The sequence below is a fragment of the Callospermophilus lateralis genome, chromosome 8 (genome assembly GCF_048772815.1).
Source record: "Callospermophilus lateralis isolate mCalLat2 chromosome 8, mCalLat2.hap1, whole genome shotgun sequence".
Classification (NCBI taxonomy): domain Eukaryota; kingdom Metazoa; phylum Chordata; class Mammalia; order Rodentia; family Sciuridae; genus Callospermophilus; species Callospermophilus lateralis.
This window is the reverse complement of record NC_135312.1, coordinates 103,888,333-103,913,898: the sequence shown is the minus strand read 5'-3', so window position 1 is coordinate 103,913,898 and position 25,566 is coordinate 103,888,333. Positions and strand designations below refer to the sequence as shown.

General features: G+C 36.5%; 1 protein-coding gene across 8 annotated transcripts in view; it reads right to left on the bottom strand.

Moving 5' to 3' along the window:
* Positions 1–25,566, bottom strand: part of LOC143406466 (broad substrate specificity ATP-binding cassette transporter ABCG2-like) — a 54,688-nt gene that overhangs the window by 28,102 nt on the left and 1,020 nt on the right. For 2 of the 8 annotated variants that reach the window (XM_076865201.2, XM_076865207.2), the window contains exon 2: positions 2,655–2,872. In XM_076865201.2, the coding sequence (XP_076721316.1) occupies positions 2,655–2,791 (137 nt within the window). In that variant the 5' untranslated portion in view covers positions 2,792–2,872. Of the gene's footprint in view, positions 1–2,654; positions 2,873–10,536; positions 10,694–10,760; positions 10,854–20,421; positions 20,543–23,860; positions 23,877–25,269; positions 25,298–25,566 lie in introns of those variants that run through there. The other 6 variants (XM_076865203.2, XM_076865206.2, XM_076865209.2 and 3 more) reach the window with 6 other exon arrangements.

The window sequence follows — 25,566 nt, the reverse complement described above, 5'->3', positions numbered from 1 at the left end:
CATGCTTCCGTCATTAGATAAGTCTCTACTGAAAAGATGGACTATATTTACCCATAATCACTTTATTTGAGTTCATGTTCCCCCTCCCCCAGTAAATTCACTTCCTCTTTGATTATGTGTGCTTAAATTATATATGTATATATTATATATGTAAATTATGTATATATATTCTAGATAAAGTTGGTTTTGTTTGTTTGGTTTGGTTTTTTGTTTGTTTATTTTTTGGTGGGTTAATTTTTTGCCTGTCTCTAAAAACAAAATTCACAATTCAAGTTTTGCTAGCCTTAGTCATTAGATGTAAATTTTCTACTTGGCATCAAATTCAGAAATGCAAATTTAAGACTTAACAGACTTCGTTCAATATCAGGTCAAATATCAGGCTTTTAAAACTAGAAAATATTAAATCTAAGTTTTAAATTTCCTTGAATGTTCCTGTATGTTTATATGCTTATACAGAGACTGTTTGCATGATACTAAATTGACTTATTATCAGACCAAATGTCTTTCACATGAATTTAGTAAATCTGTAATAAGTCATTTGAACTTGTTCATAAGAATGTCTTTAAAATCTAGTAACTTGAGTTTATGGCCTGCTAACCAATTCGGATATTTGTCTAGCTATCAGAGGAATAGTGTTCATTGTTTTCTATATACAAGAATCTCTTAGGACTTTTTTTGGGAAAGAAATTAAAACATTTACTATGCTGATGAATAATCAGCATAATTAAATAAATGAATAATCTAAACATAGCTGTTAAATGAGTATATTAAATAAGAGAAATATTTTGTATTCTTAAAAACATATCTTTTAAAATAATTTTGTTTTTGTAAGAAAACTTAAATCTAGAGCTAAAAATCTTAGGCTTTCCACACCTCAGAAATGTTCTGCTTTCTTTTAATAATTGTGTACTGCTTATATCTATATATGACATTCATGGTTTGTCTAAAATATTAATTGTTTAGTAGATTTGGAAATTGATGAGTGAGCCTATATCTTTCCTTGTTCAAAGCCTAAGATAAATGAAAGAAAATAACTAATGGTATACAAGGCTAGTAACCTATGCATAGTTTCTATTTCTGGCTTCTAGAATGACATCATTTTACTATGAGCTAAAAATTATGGAGTTTTTGTTGTGGTAGTTTATTGATCATAAATCCTAGCAATATTTTCAAAAAATTAAATATTGGTACGTCTATATCTTTATTCAGCAACCTAAAGGCTACATACACATTTCCAGAGCCTAGCTGTACATTTAAAAACTATATTTTCTGAATAAACTGCCTTGGTTGTATTTTAATTATCAGCAAGGAACTTCACTGTCTTCTTCAAATGTTAAATGGATTTTGTGCTATGCTTGATGTCAAGTCTAATAATATTTAAATTCTATAAGAACTTAAAGCAAATTTTAAAATGCATTTTTAAGTGGAATCCAGTAGTCTGGTAATGACTCAACCTTTACAAAAGAACCAACTTAAAGAACAAAGATTTTATATTTTATCAAAATAATGTCTTGTCTTTTCTGCAGATTTTATTATATTTTTTTTAAGAAAATTAGGTCTTACAACAAGTTGATATTTATTCAAATTTTTATTTGTTCTAAAGTTTCATTTGGTTTATAACTTTAGTTAAATATGTTTTATTTTTAAATGCTCAAAAATTTAAAAATCTATACGAATTTGGCAGTGGAAATGTACAAGACAGAGAATTTCCTCTGGTGAGCAAAATCCGGAGGAATAATAGGCATTTTGTTTTCCACACTTGGAATATTCTGCAGTTTCTCCCAAGAACTAGTAAGAAAACTAATACATATGCAATGCATAGCTGCTGTGGCAATGCCTTACATGAGGAGGCTCTATGCTAGAGTCGTATCACCCTTGACTTTGACCTCAGGCATTCAGCTTCTGTGAAGAAAGGAATTCTCTTGTAGATAACCACAATGTTTCACCAAGCTCTGCTGCACCTGAACCTGTCCACATAACAATAACTTGAAACAATGAACTTTCTTAAGAGCTACACAGATGTACTAATATTGCACATTGCAACTATAGCATATAACTGAAGAGTAAGCTGCATAATGTTGCTAAGTTTGTAACCTACCTAATGACACAATGAACAATAATGTACTATCAGTGACCTAATGTAACCTATTGATATAAATAAAGCTGGCAGCTTGGAAAAAGGAGACTTTCTACCATCCTGCCTCCACACCTTGCTTCTGTCTCCTTTTGTTTTCTTTACAAAAATCTGACAGTTTGAGTATACTGGTGTTAATTATGATAATGGTCTTAATTGTGGAGGAAATTAAGTTGTTTTGCTATGTCACAAAGTTCTCCAAATAGTAATGGTAGTAAGTAGCTTCTACAGGAATTTTCCTTTCTCTCCTCATTGATTTTCTACTTCAAAAACTACTTTACACAACAATTTCTCAAACACATTATATAAACATTTTTACAGTTTGCCAGTTGCTTTCAAAGTTAAACACGTACTTAAGTGATCTAATCATTTCATTCCAAATTTAGCCAAAATAAATAAAATGGGTTAATACATCTTTACAAAGAGATAAACATAAATGTTCACAGCAGCTTATTGGTGATAAGTATAATCTGTGAAGTTCATTCAATAAAGTAGTATTTTGAAAAGTTTATGCACATACCTGATATTTGTAAATATTTCTCTCTCAAATGTTTTCCGGCGAAATAGAAAGCCATGCTCCTCTTTTACTCGATAGCAGATGCTATGAATACTTAACACAGTCTCCTGAGTAAATGACTTCAGGTCAATGGATGCCATCTTAGGGAATTATTAGGTATTTTTGTGACTCTGGGGTAAAATCCTGGTAATGACTGGAAGAAATCTGGAGTTTCTGCTTTTCTGTAGAGGAAAAAGCAATCCTAAGTTGACAGTCCAGATAAGTGAGATTGCAAACATTACAAAATACTATATACTACTACTTTTTTGTTCTTTTGTTTTTGTTTGTTTGTTTTTGTATTGGGGATTGAACCCAGAGGTGCTTTACCACTTAACTACATGTCCAACATGTTTAAATTTCTTTTTTTTTTTTATTTTGAGGAAAATCTTGCTAAGTTATTGAGGTTGACCTTAAACATGCAATGCCTCTATCCCTCAGGGTGTTGTAATTATAGGTGGGTGTCACTGAACCCAGTTAGATAACAGAAGTCTGTTGTTAACTACACTGCAGTGAGTAGATTCCTTTCCAATGAACAGACCACAGCACCATAAAAACAACCTTAGAGTCCATAATGGGAAGAAAGACAACTTTGAATACTTGAAATCCAATAAGATGTGAAAAAAAATTCCTAAAAAAATAAATAGTGAAAAGTATGAAAATTACAACTCATAAAACAGAAAAAAATAGAGATAGTCTTGTCTGGCTTGAAAAACCATATAACAATACAACTTCAGTTCTGGAACATCCTACCTGATCGCACTCATACCCCCTTTTTAATTGATAGATTGGATCTATTTCAAAATTTATAAGATTATTTGTTTCTTTACTTTCTTATTGTATTTTAGAGTTTATAACATTATTATTATTAAAAGGGGCTTAACTAAACAGGAGAAATTTCTAGTTCCAGACTTTACGAGTTCTAATTGCTATTGCCTTTAATCATCTAAGAAGGTATTGTAGTTTGGATATAATATATCCACAAAGTCCATGTGCTAAAGGCTTAATTGCCAGCCTATGGTGCCATGGGAGATAAAAACTTGGAGATTGGACCTGATTTGGAGGAGGTGGATCACTGGGGGTACATTCTGGAGGGATACATCTTGCCACTATCCTTTCTTTGCCTCCTGGTTTCCATGAACTAAAACTTTCATTCTTCTCCTTACAGTATGATATTTATGCCTTTTAATATCCCTGGAAGCAATGGAGTGAGCTGACGAGGGTCTGAAATCTCTGAAACCATTATTCATAATAAACCTTTCCTTCTTTAAATTGGTTTTCTCAAGTATTTTGTAACAGCAATGGAAAGGTGACTAAAACAAAAGGCAAATTCCAATTTGTTTGCAATAAATTAATCACTTCCTTAATGGACAAACGTATTTAAATTTTAGGAAGGTTTAAAATCAAGCCTGAAAATTATTAAGTAAATCAAACCAATAGTTAAACAGCTCAAGGCTTTAAAGCAAAAACTTCACATTAAGTTTATAAATGTTTAAAATGTTTCACTAAACAATTTATATAAGACCCCTGAAACAGATTTAATTAGAGTAAGACTTTATGGTGAGCTAAGCTTGTAAAAGAGGTTTGAAATATTAACTGCACTAAAACCAAAGTCATCCATGAAGAACTTTCTCTCCACTTTTGGTGGACTAGCTGCTTCTAACTAATCATTCTCCTGAGAACAACCGGAAATGTAGAACAAACAATAGAGGCCATGAACTGTGTTCTCTGATGACAGCAGTCAAAGCAGCCAGAACTTGAAGAACCAAAATCCAGGAAATGAGGAAAAAGCACTGGAGCAAACCCAGCTCCCACCCTTTCCTCACCAGGCATTTGAACACACAAACTGCACATGTGTGGGGAAATATAGTACTATCTGGTAAAAGGAAACTGCTAGAGGGATCTTGCTAAAACCACTATTATTTCAAATATTTTAGCAGACTCTCAGGTAGGGAGACAAAATTAAAAGTCATCAGCCAGCAAAGATAATAGCCCTGAAAACTGCTAGGTCTTGAGATCCCAGATGTCCTGGGAATATAGGGAAACCAAAACAGACCAGACTCTGCTCTAAGAAGGTGATCTGCTTTCATAGTGTCCCAGAGAGTTTGATATGTTGTGTCTATGTTCTCAATTACCTCTACTTTTGACAAAATACAGCACTCCTTCATGTTCAAAACACTAGAAAAACTAAGGATAACAGAAACATATCCCAACATTGTAAAGGCTATCTATGCTAAGCTTCAGGCCAACATCATTCCAAATGGAGAAAAATTGAAGGCATTTCCTCTAAAATCTGCAACAACACAGGAATACCCTCTTTCACCACTTCTATTAATATAGTTCTTGAAACACTGGCCAGAGCAATTAGACAAAAAAAAAAATTAAAGGGATATGTATAGGAAAAGAACTTAAATTAGCACTATTTGCTGATGATATGATTCTATACCTAGAAGACCCAAAAAGCTCCACCAGAAAACTTCTAGAACTAGTAAATAAATTCAGCAAAATAGCAGGATATAAAATCAATACCCATAAATCAAAGGCATTTCTGTATATCAGTGACAAATGCTCTGAGAAGGAAATGAGAAAAACTACTCCATTTACAATAACCTAAAAAAAATAAGATATTGGGAATCAACAAAAGAAGTGAAAGATATATAAAATGAAAACTATAGAACCCTAAAGAAAGAAATAGGGTCTGAGGATATATCTCAAATGGTAGAGAGCTTGCCTTGCATGCACAAGGCCCTGGGTTCAATCCCCAGCACACACACAAATAAAAAAAAAAAAAAAAAAAAGAAGAAGAAGAAGAAAAAATAGAAGAAGACCTTAGAAGATAGAAAGATTTACCTTGCTCTTGGATAGGCAGAATTAATATTATCAAAATGACCGTACTATAAAAAAGACTATACAAATTTAATGCAATTCTGATCAAAATCCCAATGGCATTCCTTATGGAAATAGAAAAATCAATCATGAAATTCATCTGGAAAAATAAAGAGACCCAGAATAGCTAAAGCAATCCTTAGAAGGAACAATAAAGCAGGTGGCACCACTATACCAGATCTTAAACTGTACTACAGAGGAATCATGACAAAAACAACATGGTATTGGCACCAAAACAGTCTGGTAGACCAATGGTACAGAATAGAGGACACAGAGACTAACCCACAAAATTACAATTATCTTATATTAGACTAAGGTGTCAAAACATGCACTGGAGAAAAGATAGCCTCTTCAACAAATGGTGCTGGGAAAACTGGAAATCCATATGCAACAAAATGAAATTAAAACTCTATCTCTCACCATGCATAAAACTCAACTCAAAGTGGATCAAGGACCTAGGAATTAAGCCAGAGACTCTGCATCTAATATAAGAAAAAGTAGGCCCTAATCTTCATCATGTGGGATTAGGCCCCAACTTCCTTAATAAGATTCCTATAGTGCAAGAATTAAAATTAAGAATCAATAAGTGAGATGCACTCAAACTAAAATGTTTCTTCTCAGAAAAAAAAAATACAATCTGTGAGGTGAACAGAGAGCCTACATCCTGGGAGCAAATTTTTACCCCTCACACATCTGATAGAACACTAATTTCTAGGGCATATAAAGAACTCAAAAAGCTAAGCACCAAAAAAACAAATTACCCAATCAACATATGGGCCAAGGACCTGAACAGACACTTTTCAGAAGAGGATATACAATCAATCAACAAATACATGAAAAAAATGTTCATCATCTCTTGCAATTGGAGAAATGCAAATCAAAACTCGTCTAAGATATCATCTCACTCCAGTCAGAATGGCAGCTATTATGAAGACAAACAACAATAATTGTTGGTGAAGATGTGGAAAAGGTACACTCATACATTGCTGGTGGGGACTGCAAATTGGTACAGCCAATATGGAAAGCAGTATGGAAATTCCTTGGAAATCTGGGAATGGAGCCACCATTTGACCCGGATATCCCTCTCCTTGATGTACACCCAAGAGGCTTAAAAACAGTATACTATAGGGACAGAGCCACATCAATTTTCAGCAGCACAATTCACAATAGCTAAACTGTAGAGCCAACCTAGATGCCCTTCAGTGGATGAATGTATTAAAAAAATGTGGCATATATATACACAATGGAATTTTACTCAGCAATAAAAGAGAATAAAATCATGGCATTTGCAGGTAAATGGATGGTGTTGGAGAAGAAAATGCTAAGTGAAGTTAGCCAATCCCCAAAAAACAAATCCCGAATTATTTCTCTATATAAGGAGGCTGACTCGTAGTGGGGTAGGGAGGGGGAGCATGGGAGGAATAGATATATTCTAGATGGGGCTGAGGGGTGGGAGAGACAGGGAGGGGACAAAGGATTAGCAAGGATGGTGGAATGTAGTGGACATCATTATCCAACATACATGTATGAGGACTCTAATTGGTGTCAACATACTTTATATACAACCAGAGATATGAAAAGTTGTGCTGTATATGTGTAATAAGAATTGTATTGCATTCTGGTGTCACTTATTTTTTTAAAATCAATAAAAAAAGAAGGTGATCTATCTAGACTTTGCAAGAAGAATGTTAATTACACTCTCAAAGGTGATATCATCAACCAAATTATCAATAAAAATTTACCAGCCATGCCAGAAAATAAAACTTAAAATTCCAAAAATGAGAACATAGAAGTAGAACCATGGGTAATCCAGACTGGAGTTATCAAACATTGACTCTAAAATAGCTGATGAATATATTTAATAATATAAATTTTAAAATTGATAATTTCTTTAACAATGAAATTTAAGAATTAGAGCTGGATATGGTGGTGTACATCTACAGTCCCAGATACACAAAAGGCTGAAGCACAATGGTAATGATTTTGAGGCCAGCCTGGGAGAAATAGCAAGACCCTATTTCTTATAAAACAAATAAGGAGGTTGGGGATGTAGCCCTGTAGTAAAATGCATGATCAAAACCATGGTTTTGATCTCCAGTATGAGGTGGGGAATGGATTTAACAGCTAAACACATTAGATTAGAAAAGACAATTCAAGAACCAGAAGACTGGTATAAAGGAAACATCCAGGAGGAAAATTAGAAATGATGAAAACGGTCACTGTTTTAAAAATGGCTGGGGATGAGAGGAGCTCCTTATTGAAAAGAAAGAGTACCACATAAAAGAGCAAAAGAAAAATAGAGCATGAAGCCAGACACGGTGATCCACACCTGTAATCCCAGTGGCTCAGGAGGCTGAAGCAGGAAGATTGCAAGTTCAAGGCCAGCCTCAGCAATTTAGTGAGGACCTAAACAACTGAGCAAGACCTGTTTCAAAACAAACAAACAAACAAAAAATAGAGGCCTGGGGATATGGCTCAGTGGTTAAGTGGCCCTGCCCTGGTACCAAAACAATATACAAGCAAACAAACAAATATTGGAACTTGCTAAAAAAACTTTTGGCATAGATGGAAGTGGAAATCTGGGAGAGGAGGAAAAATGGATTAAAACCAATATTTAAAGATATATACCAGTGAAATATTTTCCAAAACTGATGAAATTGATAATTTTAATTGAACATTGAACATTCTGCAGAGCCATGAAGCATGAAAAACAAAACAAAACCACATGCAGGCACATCAGGGCAAAACTGACAAAAACAAAAGTCGTCGATGAATAATTGTTTTTACAACCCAAACTTCATACTTACCACACCCTATTCATCTTGGAAACTGGAAAAGAAATAAGCCATTTAAAGATTAATGTCTAAGATATTAAAGGTGAATAACTGAGTTTTATATTAGAACACAACAAATGGTAATGATTAGCCAAAATTCTATTCTTCTGAAACAGTGAAAGAGACGGAAACACTAACATATGAACTTTACACCTTTACTTTAAAAACACTGCAAGCCATCTCCCCAGGTCTTCAGAAACCAAAATGTGCAAATTCCAACACCAGCAGTCACTTCTACTGTCACCACTCTGTAATGTTCAACCACTGAGGACATTTCTCACCTTGTCCCAAGAGAATCATGTAACAACACAATACTTGACTTTAAATAGGGCTTAAGTGAAAACTCTCGTTTCCATCTCATTTAAGATGGAAATGAGACTTTCCTTAGGTTTTCCAGTAATAAAAGGCAACAAGTAGACTAAAGTTCCCAAAAAAGTTCACCCATCCCTACAGGGCAGTGGGCTAAAACATATGAGTGTAGTAACAATGTCAGAAGCATGTGTAAAGAGTTTCCTTCCCTGTGACCAGATTAAGTTTGTGACTCCTGTTACTGAGCAGGTACTTATTTCCTTGTTCAGGTTCTACCTATCTTCCTTAGAGAGATGCAGTTTCAAACTGGGAAGACAGTTAATCTGCCCCTCCCATCCTCCCTGGTTTTTGTATCAATTTCTTGCCCCCTTAATAGGCTTATTATCCTTTGACTAGCCAGCAGCAAGCTTTCTTTGTGAGGGTGTTGCTTGCCAGAGTGATTGGGGTTGTGATAGTTTTGGTGATAGGATACAGGTCACCAGGCAGGGTATAACCTGATCTTGAATAAAACGGTGTTTCTTAAGGGGAAATTTATGGCTGGGGGAGGTTTTAAGTCTCTCTTCCAGGTGCTTGCCTGTCAGATAAGGCTCCCTGTGGTTTTCATCACCCTACATTGTTCTTTCCCTGCTCACCCATTCATGGCTAACAGGACACCTAACAACCAGATCCCCTCTTCACCCACCCCCAGAGTCAGGATTCTGGCATTGGACTTCATTTACCATTCTGGCATTGGACTTCATTACCAGTGTGCTGTTTTCTAACAAAATGCACATACAACACCCACCCACATTTCCTGCCACACAAATGACCTCATTCAGCTTAATCGAGGTTCTGGTGAAAAAGGGCACCAGTCTCGAGATGCACCTGTTCAGAAGTAGAGTGTTAATAGTCCTCAATATAAAGGTCAAGAGGAGTCAGCTAAACCTTCCAAATAGCCCTGAAGCAGCCCACTCATAATGACCTCAAAGATCTGTGCTGTGGAATGCATGGAGAGCTTTCCCTAAGTACCCCAGGATCCTTGACAGACTGCCACTTTCCCATGTCTCCCTCAGACAGTTAAGGACCCCCATAAAAACAGAAACTCTAAGAGTAAGAGAATAGAATCTCTGAGGGGGGGAATGAGACAACCAGTACCTCTCACCCCTCACCCCCCACCCCCACCCCACAAATGTGAAAACACTCCCAGGACCTCATCTCATAGCCTGTCAGTCATTAAGAGTATGGTATGTGTTCTTTCCTACCCCTCACTCTCAATCTGTGGATGTCAAAAACTAGACGTATTGCTGAGGGCACAGACCAGGTAGAGCAATTGCCTAGCAGCAGCAGCAGCCCTGGGTTCCATGTCCAGCACCAAAGAAACAAAAAGAAAGTCTCAGATGCATTAAAGCCAGGATGGCTTCACCATCACACTCCAAGAATAAAGTACATAAAAGAATAAATCTGCCAGGGGATCAACACAAAGTGCTAAGGGCAAACTCCCAGCTCCTTGAACTTGTTGCTCAGTATGACTTGTGCTCTCTTCCACCCAATCTATGTGTTCTCTTAAAAGCTTCAGGTGCTCGCTGATACCACTAGGTTTATCTAGGCTGTGCGCCAAAGAGGAGAAATACAGACGCTCCTGGGCTCCAAACTGACAGTCCATTCCTCCAGGCCTGAGTGTGTACCCAATAAAAGAGCACCTTTGACTGCCCCAAACCGTTGAAAGTTCCTAGACTCTACAGAGCCCATCCGTGCACCCCTACACGTGATTAAAAAACCTAACCCCCCCTTTTATTTTTTCCAAGAGCCAGTCTGACACTCTTGGTCAGAGGTCTTTCTACCTTTCTGCTCCAGCAGAAGCCCCAACACAGCCTCCCTGCGTATTCGCTTTCAGTTCTCCGGGCAAGTCACAAGTTTCAGTCTCCGGCATCATGCCTTCCGCAGTGGAGAACTGAGTGCCTCCCTCTTCCTTCCTCACTCAGTTGGTAAGGATCCAGGACACTGCCCACAGCCAAGGCACAGCCAAGGAGGACCCCACCGCGCAGCTGCCAAGCTGGACACTCACCGCTGGCCGCGCCTGAGCAAGCTCAGGGCTGCCCAGCTCCAGGCTGCTAGTGTCGCGGACCTCGCGGACCAGGCTTAGCCAGGTGGAGCTCGGGCTTTGGGGCCAGAAGAGGCAGTGATTCTCTGGCTGGTCTCCTCCCTAACTATTGTTTAAACCCAGGCAAGGGCAGGAAGAAAAAGGGAGAGTCCATTCTGGCTGATCACAATAAACACCAGGGCCGGAGAACCCGGGTCACAGAGAAGACTGACTCAAAGCATACAGGGACAAACCAATAACTCCGTTTTTTACAGGTAAAGAAAACAAAAGGTTAGTGCAGAAAGGGACAGCACAGGTGTCTGGTGTCCCTCTGTGCTTGTGTGTAGGGAAGCAATGGGATGTCCCAGATGCTGGGACGGGACCACTTTACTTCAAATAATTTGCTTTATACCACAGACTGGAGTCCAATAAAGAAATAATTCGTTTGCTTATAACGTTTACAAGGAAAGCAGCTCTGGTGGCATATCTGTATTGCCAGCTACTCAGGAAGCCGAAACAGGAGGATCACAAAGTCCAGTCCAGCTTCAGCAATTTAGGCTACTTCAAAATAGAAAACGAAAAAGGGCTGGAAATGTATCTCAGAGGTAGGACATCCCTGAGTTCAGTCTCCAGTATCACCAAATTAAATAAATAAAATCACAGTTAAACCCTATTATATATACAGTGAGACAAAATATCAATTAGGCATTAATAATAATTAACCTGGAGAGTCAGAATAGTAGAAGATGTAACATGGGTCCTTGCATCATAGCTTGAATGGTTACATTCTGAGAGCTCACTATGCTCAATTTCAATAATTACAAAGGTCTTTGGTTTAAGTAAACTTTTCTTTTTTTTATTATTGATTTTATTTTTTTAAATACACGACAGCGGAATGCATTACAATTCTTATTACACAAATAGAGCACAATTTTTCATATCTTTGTATATAAAATATGATCACACCAATTCATGCCTTTATACATGTACTTTGTTTTTTTGCATTACAATTCTTATTACACATATATACCACAATTTTTCATATCTCTATTTGTATATAAAGTAGGTTGACACCCAATTCAAGTCTTCATACATGTACTTTGGATAATGATGTTCATCACAACTTTTCATTGAAGTAAATATGCATACAAACAAAGATGTAGAAAATCTAAAGTACATGATGTATACTTACAATGTGAACATTCCTTATATCTGCCACCCAGAATTCGTGTGTGTGTGTGCGTGTGTGTCTTTGTGTATGTGCACACACATAAAAATAATTTTTGAGGTACTTGGGCTTGGACCCAGGGTCGCTCTAACACTGAAATATATACCCAGCCCTTTTTATTTATTTTGAGACAAGTTCTCATTAAATTGCTGAGACTGGTCTCAAACTTACTATCTTCCTGCCTTAGTCTTCAGAGTAGCTGAGATTATAGGCATGGGCCACCAAGTCTAACCAAGGACAGTTCATACATCTCCTTTTGAGGGATCAAACCCTTCAGGATGGTAGGCAATCATTTTACCACTAGCTACATCCCCAGATATGCCACCCCGATTTTTTTTTTTAAAAAAGAGGGAGAGAGAGAGAGAGAGAGAATGTTTTTAATATTTATTTTTTAGTACTTGACGAACACAGCATCTTTGTTTGTACGTGGTGCTAGGATCGAACCCGGGCCGCACGCATGCCAGGCGAGCGCGCTACCACTTGAGCCACATCCCCAGCCCCCCACCCCGATTTTTAAAAAGAGCATTAAGAATACTCCAGAAATTTCCCTTGTACTACATTGTACTCATTATTCCCTTCCAAAAAGTCACTAGTATTCTAACTTTTATACATTAGTTTTTAATTACATTTATGTAATTATGACTATTGTTACTATTTACATTGCTTGGTATGGGACCCAAGGCCTCATACATGCCTGCATGCATCCATGGCCCTCACCAGGAGGAGGGGAAGGGTGCTGTCATGCACACTGCAGTAATGGCACACAAAGATTCTCACTTATTGTTGACAATTTGCCCATTCCTGCTCTCTCTTGCTCACTAGTATGTCATTCAGTAATACACAGTCCTTTTCCTGCAAATTGATGACAATTAAACCAGTTTAAGACTAATGATTTCTTGATAATGGGACACAAGTATAACCATGATATTGATTTATGTTTTATGTATACCTATAAGCCTCTTGTATTTGATTTTCTAATTCATTCTTCATGTTTAGAAAATTTTCTGATATTATTTTATTGAATATATTGTTCATTCGTTTGGTTTGTAACTCTATGCCTTCCTCTAACCCAATAATTCTTAAATTTGGTCTTCTCATGTTATCCCATAATTCTTGAATGTTCTGCTCATGGTTTCTTACCATCTTCACTGTGTGGTCAACTTTATTTTCAAGTTATATATTTTTTCTTCATTGTCTGAGGTTCTGTCTTCCAAGTGATCTAATCTATTGGTGGTGCTTTCTACTGAGTTTTTAATTATTTGTTTTACGATTTCCTTCATTTCAAGGATTTCTTTCTTTTTTTTCAGAACCTCTATCTCTTTATTGAAGTAATCTTTTGCTTTCTGTATTTGTTTATGTAGCTCTTTATTGAAATGATCTTTTGCTGCCTGTATTTGCTCTCTTATATCACCCTTTAATTCACAGAACATTTTAATTATGTACATCCTGAACTTCTTCTCTGTCATTTATTCTGCTGTGCTGGCATGGATTCTAATAATGTAATATCTTGGTTTGTTTGGAACACGTTCTTCTCTTGTTTTTTCATGTTGCTCGTGTGTCTTACTTTCTAGCATTGCATATCTGAGGTGCCACAGCTTTTACCTTATAGTCTTATAGTATCCCTGCAGGGTTGCAATACCTTTCCTTTAAGGGGGAGAACAATATTAACAGATCCCAATACAAACAATATACAACCTTAAACCAAATAGCTCCTATTGAGATGCTTACGGTTTTGTTACAATATATAGAAATTGTGAGTTCAATTATTATCTACAATATAAACAGTAGGTTTGCAAAAGTGTCCACAGTTTCTGACAGTGTACAAAGAGAGAACTGGGAATGGGGCATAGGATGAGATGTTAAGGAGGTAGGAGGTGAGGATATAGAGTTACTAGATCTTTAGAAGCATGAAAGAGTAATCTAAAGAAGTTGGCTAGTAGCAAGAGAAAAGACAAAGTGATTTTAGGGAGATAAGTAAATGAAATGACAATAGAGTACAACAAACAAACAAATATAAAAATTAAGAAAAATAAAAAGTATAAAAATAGGTAGGAGATAAAAGATTATACAACACAACTGTAACATACTATGACATCCCAGTCCTCATTAGACTGACCCACCTGGTTTTACAAATGTTGGGGATGTGAGTCAGGAGAAAAGAGAGAGAGAAAAGTAAGAAAAAAAAAGTCTCAAAGAAAAATACAAGTATTGTTTTTGTTGGAGTTCGGTATCTTTCCTGCTACCCTTTTCATCCAATAGGTGGGATTGTCTGTCTTTTGCTGGCATCTCCACCCAGAATAGTGAAGGTTATTAGGGTGGGAGGGTTAGTCTTGGGGTCAGAGCTCCTGGAAGTGGGGTTTAGCATTTGCCAGTCCCTAATATAAGACTACATCACAAGGATCTCCTTTGGTTACCACCCCTGTGATGTGGGCACCTAGTCTTTATCTCCTTATATTGCCTGTAGACCTCACAATTCCTGGTCTCTAATTAAGTCAAGCACTGAACTTTTACAATGTCTATAGCCATTAAAAATATAATAAGAGCTACATGTTCTATCACCAGGTCCCCAGCTATCAAGCATTGACCCCTTTACCTGTGTTTCCCACACTAAGATGATTCCCAAGCTTTTAGAAATCAAGTACAATAGTGAGGGGCCATGCTGGGTGGATACCCAGATACCGGGTCCACAGTGACATCCACTATGTGCCAAGGCACTATCCTAGGCTTTAGGATATATCAGTGAACAAAACAAATATCTTTTCTTTGCAAATCTTGCATTTAATAAAATGAGCTAAATAAATAAAACAGATTTTTGATGAGAAGTGCTATTTTTAAAAAAAGAAAAAAGGAACAAAAATATAGAGTAAGGCAAAAGGGATCAGAGTTCACTTTGGATATTATGTCAGCAACATCCAAACATCATACAAATGGATTACCTGCACATATATTTCCACAAAGAATGATGTAATCTTATAATATCTGCGTTTTGTCATCACTTTTGAGATTAAACTCCACTCTGCTTTAATGACCATTTGTATGATCCCAGTCCTTGTATTTAACAAATGTGCTAGAAAATTATCACATTCAGTTGTGTAGTAATTATTATTAGAAATGAATGGCAATCTGTTGCAGTTATTATTGAGTTTTACTAATGATTCTGGTGAGGATCAGAAGAGGATAATGACAGGCAAGCAACTGACATTTAAGAAAATGTTTATGTACAGAATGTCTTCAGAATATCTTTCACTTCCTCCCCAGACTTTTTTAGGGTGACCATCAACAGGGCAGTTATTTCATGTCTCTATACTGATATCTAAGTTTATGGAAGTGGAAGTGGTTGACAAGTGCAGGGCCAGAACCAGCCAGAGAGAGATGATGACTCACCACTTCCTTCCCTTAGGAGTTCACTCTGAGGTCATCAGCAGACCCTGCTATCAGTTTTGCTCTCCTGAAATCCTTACTTCTCACAGCTACTCTCTGGCATATCAAATAGGAAGGAAAGAACGGGAAATTTGACAAGGAATCCTTATTGCCATGATCCCTGCCTTGACTTGGTCATTATTGAAACTCACATGGGTCCTGGAAGCTCAGGTTCTAGGTGTGGCCTCCCACTGTGTACCAGAAGAGAAATGATGCATAATAGCTGCTCAGAGGCTGTTAAAACTCTAATTATGAAACTAGAGATTCTATTTCTAGTTTGATCAAAAGATGGTACAGTGTAAGTGAATCATTTAAATTTATTAATGTGATATCTGTATAATGTTTTATATTTCTTGTGTTTGCTGGAAAAATAATTCATATCCAATAGAGGTCTTCAAATTGTTTGTTGACTGAAATTTCATATGTAAAAGCTATACAGCATTTTGAGTAATATAAATACTAGAAGAGTAGAGGAAATGCTGAGGAGGAAGGAATTTGGGGGGATGGAGGCCTTGGGAAGTCTGGATCCTTTTACAGAGCAAGTTTCTACAAGTGAAAGAAGGCATTGTCCCTGATAACAATGATTAGCCACTGCTAGAAGTTAGCTGTGAAAGCAGTTTTACTATATGTACACTGTAAGGACGTAAAAGACACCTTCCCTGGCTACCCCCATGTGTAGTTGTTGGTTTAATTGCTCTTATTGCAATTCACGTGATTGACTGAATTCCCAGCAACAGGCAGTGGTTCCCTCCTGATACATTCCAGTCTGTAAAGCTGATTCATGACATCATCACTTAGGTAATCCTGGCAGCCTGTGAGATTACATTTTGTTTCTTTGAACTTTACTATGTGATGGAAGAGATATTAGAAATTCACATTCACAAACTTCACTTTTTCAGAAATTTCGGGAATTGTCCGGATGCTGTGATCATTGGGGTAGGTTGGAGAACACCACCAAATTCCCTACTCTATTCTAAAAGTATATTAATTACAGTCTGCTGTTCTGAGCAGTGTGGATCTTGATATGCCCCAAAAATGAATCTAGCAGTTCCTATGACATCCACTTGTGTTATAACTTTTTTCTGATTTAAGAGATGAAAACTTTCTGAAGAGGCATTTATAGTAAGCCCTCAATTAACCACCCTAATCATGAAAATAACTCAGAATTCTTATTGGGCTTTGGCATGCCATATGATATATGGGGGAGTAAGGTATTTAATTACGATTTTGCTGATGATATTTAACTGCTAGTAAGAGTCATGTTTTCATGCACATGACAAGTAGTGGCAAAATGTAACATCTTACAAATATCTTCAGTGGCAGAGCAACCTAATGCAGTTCAGAATTTCTTATGAAGTACAAGGAGCAAGAGGTGAAAGTACATGAACTATATTCACTTCTATTCTGTATTCTACATATTAAAATTAAATTAAAACATATAATGTGGCTTTTAGCCTCATCAATACATATGTAATGTTCTTTTACCATGCTTTTGTTGAGATTTATAACTGAAGTTCTAAAAGTCAAAGATTCATTCCAGAGAATAAAATTGAAGTTATGTCCATCAAAGTTCTCTGTTTAGGTACAGAATATCATAAAGTAGAGTTATATATTCAAGATTAAGATCCCTTTTGTATGTCAAGCCTGCTATTCTAACTTCTATTACTTGCTCATATCTTTTTCTTTACCTCAATCACTTATTTAACCATCATCTTAATTAGTTCTGTCCAGAAGTCTCAGTATAAAAATCACTTTCACTAGTATATCTTCTTTGATCAATAACAGAAGATCTTTTTGCTAAGTTCTGATATACACTTAAGCATGTAACATCATGCCTAATTGTTACATGCCTGAGTTTTGATTGGCATAGCTGTGCCATTTACTATTCTATGTCCATACTTCTCACCATCCTACCATAGAAATGACCCTCTGAAATCTCACTAAGTGATGGTTTACCTGTGAGCATTCACTCTTGCATGAGCCTTCCTCAGGACAATTACTCTTTCTCTTGCCTCACTCATGAAAATTCATTTGGCCTTTGTGAAGCATTTACCTTGAGTTATTGTTAAATCATTTCTCACTAGTATTAGTTATGAAAAAAAAATGTTACTCATTTATGAGTGAAAGGACACTTAAGGAATTAAAAGAAGAAGAAGAACGTGGACATATATTGCATATAATAACAGTAATAATAACTGCAACAATAATAATAACCCTCATCATAATGACTTACACTCTAGAAGCTACAGTGCTGGGTTCTATTTCAGGTGTGTCTCACATATAAAAGCTTATTCAATCTTTACTTGACTACTCTGCCCCTGTTTCTCAAGCCAGTGCATGTACCCTTCAGAAAGAAAATTCACTTAAAATGAAAATTCCTATAACTAGATACATTGTGAAAGGCATTGGACACTGACACCATTAGAATTGCATCCCACAGTTCATGATGGTCTTTGACACCACACAGCTAACTCCTTGGTCCTCACATTCCCAGTGTATTAATAATGAGCAAAGCCACAAGAGAATTACAGCATTTAAGAAGCAGGAGAGTCAACGATACAGAAAATAATTATATAATTATTTAAAATATTTCTGTACTAAGTGATGGCAAAGGATAGATGCTTCATTGCCTTAATATGACCCTAAAAACTATCAAAAACTTTTAAGTTGTGTCTTATGTCAAAAGTCTAATACGCATCAATTAAATGCTATACAACATATTTTACTAAAAGAATTATTTATTTTGCTAGTAAATGTAGATATATCTTTTTAATAATGTCATTATAACTTTTTTCCACTTCAGGATTTGTATTATTTTAAATGTCTTTTACTTTCTCCATTTGAAATTATGTAAAGACATAGAACATTAACACGTTTTATTTTTAAGTTAAAATTTTACCTTGAAAGTTTTTTAGGTTTGATGTATGCTTCACCTATCAATAAATCTTAAAATAATAAATATTAGATTTCAATAACTTACTTTTAAAAGCAATATGAATTTCATGAGAAATAGTTTATCCAATTAAATCATGATTGTTTTCTTAACATATTATAGAGGTAACTAAATTGTCTTGCTGTTGCAGATCAAGGGCCTGCCCCAGAGCCAAGGTAGCCCCAGTGGTCCTCTCTCACTAGTTTTCAGACCCATTGCTCCAAGTTGCAGGCCTGAGTTTATTAGAAGGGATTAGAAAAGGGAAAGGGGGACACAATCAAGGGAAGAGTGGCTCCTCTAAACTGTAGAAGGACGGCATGCCCCTCCTGCCTTCCAGTTTTATTTAGGGGTCCCAGGGAAGTTGTCAAAGAGTCACACTTAAGTCCACCCCTTGACTTTTGACTTGATAGCTGGATTGTATCAGACTCCCAAGTCCCCAAGAAGCACTGTAAAAATACAAGATAATTCTGGGTCACTTTGGCCCATGCTGGCCGATTCTAATGAGAACACGTTTTCTCAGATTTTGTAGTTAGGGGGACTCATTCTTATTCTGAGTTCTGGGATCTGGTCTGTGTGAGGGTCACAAAATTCCTCCTTCCAGGATAATCTTTATTCTCCCTATCATCAGGGTGAGACTTTTTCAGGCCCGCATTTCTCCTGTATATTTCCAGATAACAATTCACATTCAGAAAACAAAACAACATGACTGCTTTCTCTATTTCTATGAGTAATGTTATCGGAATTTTAAAGTTAATTTCATTAAATCTGTATAGCGCTTTTGGTAGTATGGCAAATTTGACAATATTTATTCTGCCTATCCAAGAACATGGGAGATCATTCCATCTTCTAAGGTCTTCTTCAATTTCTCTCTTTAGTGGTCTGCAGTTTACACTGTAGATGTCTTTCATCTCTTTTGTTAGATTAATTTGCTCTGGCGAGGGTTTTCAGGGATGAGGTTGAATAGAAGTGGTAAAAGAGGGCATCCCAGTTTTGTTCTGGCTTTTAGAGGGAAGGCTTTCCCATGTGATATGCTGAAGAACAGCTGGGAGAACTAAGACTTCAGGAGAGCAGAACTGAAAGCAGAGTCTGGTGACAGCCTCAGAGTGAACTCCCAAGGGAAGAAAGTGGCCTCTGTGTGTCCTCAGCTCTTCCTGGCCCTGCACTTGTCAACCACTTCCACTTCCAGAAACTTAGAAATCAGTATAGAGAAATGAAATAGCTGCCTTGATGATCATCATCCGAAAGTTCTATACAGATTCAGTGCATTTCCCATTCAAATTCCAATGACATTCTTCACAGAAATAGAAAAAGCAGTCATGAAATTCATTTGGGAAAATAAGAGGCCCAGAATAGCCAAAGCAATCCTTAGTAAGAATAGAGGACACAGGTACAAACCCAGATAAACACAGTTATCTCATACTAGACAAAGGCACCAAAAATATACATTGGAGAAAAGATAGCCTCTTCATCAAATGGTGCTGGGAAAACTGGAAATCCATATGTAGCAAAAGGAAATTAAACCCCTATCTCCCACCCTGCACAAAACTCAGAACTCAGAGTGGGTCAAGGACTTAGGCATTAGACCAGAGATGCTGTGCCTACCAGAAGAAACGGTAAGCTTAAATCTCCATCATGTCAGCTTAGGAACTGAATTCCTTAAGAAAGCTCCTAAAGCACAAGAAGTAAAATCAAGACTCAAACTAAAAAGCTTCTTCACAGCAAAGGAAACAATGAAGAACATGAAGAGAGAGTCTACAGAATGGGAGAGAATCTTTCTACCTGCACATCATATAGACCATTAATCTCCAGGATATATAAAGAACTTAACACCAAAAAACCACCCAAATAAACCAATCAATAAATGGGCTAAGGAACTGAACAGACACTTCACAGAAGAAATATGATCAGTCAACAAACATGAAAATCTGTTGAACATCTCCAGTTAATTAATCAGAGAAATGCAAATTAAAACTCCACTGAGATTTCACTTCACTCTAGTCAGAATGGCAGCTATTAAGAATACAACTAACAATAAATGTTGGCAAGGATGTTCAATATGATCTTACCTTTGGGTTTGCCATATAGTCTTTAGAATGCCATGGTAGGTGCCTTCTATCCCTAGGTTCCCCAGTGTTTTTAAGGTTCAGTCATATATTGCTGGTGGGACTGCAAATTGGTGCAACTACTCTGGAAAGCAATATGGAAATTCCTTAGAAAACTTGGGATGGAACCACCATTTGACACAGTTATCCCACTCCTTGGCATATACCTAAAGGACCTAAAATCAGTATACTCTAGTGATGTGGCCACTACAATTTTTATAGCAGCTCAATTCACAATAGCTAAGCTGTGAAACCAACCTAAGTACCTTCCAACAGATGAATGGATAAAGAAAATGTTGTATATATACACAATGGACTATTAGTCATAAAGAAAAATTAAATTATGACATTTGCTTGTAAATCTATGGAACTGGAGACTAATATGTCAAGTGAAATAAACCAATCCTGAAAAACCAAAGGTTGAATATTTTTTCTGATATGCATATGCTAACACAATAATAGGGGATGGATGGAAGTTCACTGTATTAGACAAAGGGGAATGAAGGGCAGGGAAGGTGGGTGAGAGATGAGAATTGGAAAGAAAGTAGAATGAATCAGACATAACTTTCCTATGTTTATAAATGAATACAGGATCAGTGTAACTCCACATCATGTACAACCACAAGAATGGGAAGTTATACTCTTTGTATGTATAATATTTCTAAATACATTCCACTGTCATGTACAACTAAAAAGAACAAATTTAAAAATAGGAAACAAAACTACAGACCAGTATCCCTAATGAAATAGATGCAAAAATGCTTTAAAAATATTAACAAAATACATTAAGAAATGTATAAAAAATATAGTACATTATAATCAAGTGGCTTTCATCCCAGGGATATGAGACTGGTTCAATATACACAAATTAATAAATGTAATTTCACCCATTTACATAGAATAAGGACAAGAATCATATGATTATCTTAATAGGTGCAGAAAAGGCTTCTGATAAAATTCAACAGGAATTCATGTTAAAAACACTGGGGAACCTAGAGATAAAAGGCACTACCATGGCATTCTAAAGGCTATATGGCAAACCCAAATGTAAGATCATATTGAACAGAGAGAAACTGAAACATTTTCTCTAAAACCAAGAACAAGACAAGGATGTCCACTGTCACAAATCGTATTCACTATAGCCCTTAAAACTCTAGCTAAAACAATCAGGCAAGAAAGGGAAATAAAAGGAGTACAAATAGGAAAAGAAGAAGTCAAATTATTTGTTTGTTGATGTCATGATCCTATATAAGGAAGATCTGAAAATACTCCACCAAAAGACTTCTAAAGCTGATAATGACCTCAGCAAGATAGCAGGATACAAGAGCAACATTCACATATCAAGTCTTTTCTGTGCTACAACATTGATCATGCTGAGAATTAAACCAAGACATCTATACGACTCACAATAACCAGAAAAGAAAAACAAAATACTTGGGAGTTAATATAACTCAGGAGGTGAAAGATCTCCACAGGGAAAATTATACAACACTGAAGGAAAAAGTTGAAGAAGTCCTTAGAAAATGGAAAGACCTCCCATTTTCTTGGAGAGGCACAATTAATAAAATGGCCACATTACCAAAAGATTATAAAGATTGAATGCTGTCCCCACCAAAATACCAATGATATTCTTCACAGAACTAGAAAAAGTAGTCCTAAAATTCATTTGAAAGAATAAGAGACCGACAATGGCCAAAGCAATACTGAGCAAGAGAAGGGATGCAGAAGGCATCACAATACCTGATCTCAAATTATACTACAGAGCTGAACTAACAAAAACCACGTTATTGGCATCAAATCAACATGAAGACCAATGGAATAGAACGGAAGACATTGACAAATCTACAAAGAGGTACCAAAAATGTATGTGGGAAAGACAGTGTTTTAACAAATGGGAAAACTGGATATCCATAGGTAGAAGAATGAAAACAGATTCCTGTCTCTTACCCTGCATGAAAGTCAAATCAAATGAATCAAGCTTTAGGAGTTAGAACAGAAACTTTGCAAGACTGAAAACAGAGCCAACACTCCATACATGCAGGCACTAACTTCCTTAACAAGACACCTAGAGCTCAAGAAATAAAACCAAGAAACAATAAGTGGGATCCAACTAAACAGAAAAGCTTCTGAACAACAAAGGAAATGATTATAAGTGTGAAGAGAGAGCCTACAGAGTGGGAGAAAATATTTGTCAGCTACTCCTCTGATAGGGGATTAGTATCTAAAATATATTAAAAACTCGAAAACACTTAATACCCCCCCAAAAGTAACCCAATCAATAAATCTTCAATGAACTAAATAGACTTTCTCTGAAGAAGAAACAATATGGCCAATAATTATTTGAAAAAATGTTCAACATATCTAGCAATCAGGAAAATGCAAATCAAAACCACACTAAGATTTTATCTCACTCCAGTCATAACAGCAATTATCAAAAACTTAAATAATAGTAAATGCTGGCAAGGATGTGCAGGGGAAAAGTACATTCACACATTTTTTGGTGAAATTGCAAATTAGTACAACCACTCTGGAAAGCAGTATGGACATTCCTCAAAAAACTAGGAATGAAGTCACCATATAACCCCACTATCCCATTCATTGGAATTTATTCAAAAGAGCTAAAATCAAAATACTATAGGAATACAGTCACATCAATGTTTATAGTAGCACAATTCACAATAGTCAAGTTATAGAAAAGCCCAGATGCCCACCAATAGATGAATATATTAAGAAAATGTGGTGGATATACACAATGGAATATTACTCAGCCACAAAGAAGAATGAAATGACGGCATTTGCCAGTAAATGGGTGGAACTGGAGAACATCATGCTAATAAGTCAAATTCAGAAAGTGAAAGATCAAATGTTTTCTTCCACTTGGGGAAACTAGAACAAAATAAGGGGGGAAATGAAGGGGATGGAATATCATGAAAATATATGGAAGATTTATATAAGGAGACTGAGGCCAAGGGAGGACAGACAGGAAAGCAGAAGAAATGCAGAATGAGTTTGACAAAATTCTGCTATGGGCATGTATAAATATACCACAGTGAACTCCATCTTTATGTATTTCCAACTCTGCTGTACTAATCAAAAATGACTAGATAAATGAGTGAAAGGAAGACCAGTGGAGTAAAGAGGATAGGAGGAAGGAGGAGGGTCAGGAAATGGGGAGGACACCAGGGACTGAAGTGGAATAAATCAAACTTTATGCATGTATGATTTTAAACCCAATTATAATGTATAAGTCTAATGTACTAATAAGAAAGCACAAAAGTAAATGCCAGGGAAAACTTCTTTGAAAAGCCACAGTGTTTATCCCTTTATGGTCATTGAACTATGTAACTAATCATTTCCTTTTGTTATGACCACCAGGATGCAGTTTTATAAAGTGCAAAGGGACCTTGTTTCTGCTTGTGTCCATTCCAATGTGCTCCCTCATGGCAGCTTCCCAGTCTAAGTTGTTGTCCATTTTCTGCTTATCATACTTCAGCTTACTTCAAAGGCTTCATGGATGCTTAGTGACAATAAATACAGAAAAAGATACTATATGTGTGTTTATTTCTATGTATCTTATATAAAAGAATATTTCCTAAAGGAACTTGTACGTAATGCTCAGAGCCCGGAACAAGATGCCCAATAAACATTTGTTACTATGAATCTGTATTTTTATTTGTAAAAGGAGTGACTTTTTACATTTCCATTACTAAGAAAGCAAATGAAATGAGACAATATTATAGATATATAGATATACATTTTTTTCCTTAACTGATAAGACTTATAATCTAATTTTTGGTTTTATATTTTTCTGTACTTGAACTTTCTCAATATTATTTTTAATATAAGTTGCAACATGCAGTTAAAATTTAAAAGTTAATTATGAAAATTCAATTATATACAGAAGAATTACAAAAGGGAACCCAATATCTCTTTAGCAAACCTCCCAGAGTTATAGAAAAATGCTATGACCTGGGAATAAGAAACAGAATACATTTCTTATTTTAAAAGTCAACATTTCAAAATATTATTCCGAACAAGCTTCTCCTTTACTTGTAGTAACTCTGCATAGTAAGTTTTATCTAGACCATACCAATGTTTATCTTCGCACATTGGAGATAATCACCAGATTTACCTTAAAGAGCCTGCCCATAACACACTAAAGAACTGGAATCATTTTCACCACCAAATTGTTTTCTGACAATATTCTGAATTCAGTTTGTATTTCAAACTCACTTTCGAATGAAACTGCCAGTGGCTACAAATGTAATAATAACTTAGACTCTTCACTTGTGCCTGCAAGTGACCAACGGGCAACTAAATGCAGGATAAAAAGTTTGGCATCTCTGTCTCCATTTTCTGTGTTCTTTGCTCTGAGTCAGTCACCTTAGATTCCAGTAACAACAAATCTGATCAATAAAATTCTTGTGATGAGTGGAAATGGCCCCTGGGCAACAGCCACTTTCTTAGACAAGTCCAGTCTGACCAATCCTGAGATAATGACTGATCTGACCATGGTTTCACCAAGATATTTTGATTATGGTTCCCCATGTCTATATAATCCACAAGCTCATGCATTACCCCCAAAGACAGGGCTAGAAATGTTAATCCCCTGTGTCTTCCAAGTGTAACTCTACTGATTAAAGTTTCTACCTGGCTTTCCACCATTACTCTTTCCATTTGGTTGGTAGGGCAAGACTAGTCTTTGTTGGGAGAGTATGGCCTCTGGCCTAGGACTCCAGAAATACAAAATCAAGTCACTGCATTTAGTAGAGTGCTCTTTTCTAACAAAATGTACATACAATACACACCCACCTTTCCTGCCACACAAATTTACTCACTGGCCAAACTGCAGTTTAGGTGACCACGGGCTGTGGTCTCAAGACACAAGTGCTCAAAGGCAGATCATTAACAATGCAGTCCTTGACCTATGTGTTGAGAGGAGTCACCTGGACCGTCCACACAGCTCCAACAAGCAGCTTCCTTCTGATCATGATGTCAATCATTTGTACTATGCAATTCCTAAAGAGCTTTTCCCAAACACCCTTTCCAGGCTGCCTCCTTCCTGAGTCTCCCTAACACCATCAGGGATCCCCATGAAAAACAGCACCC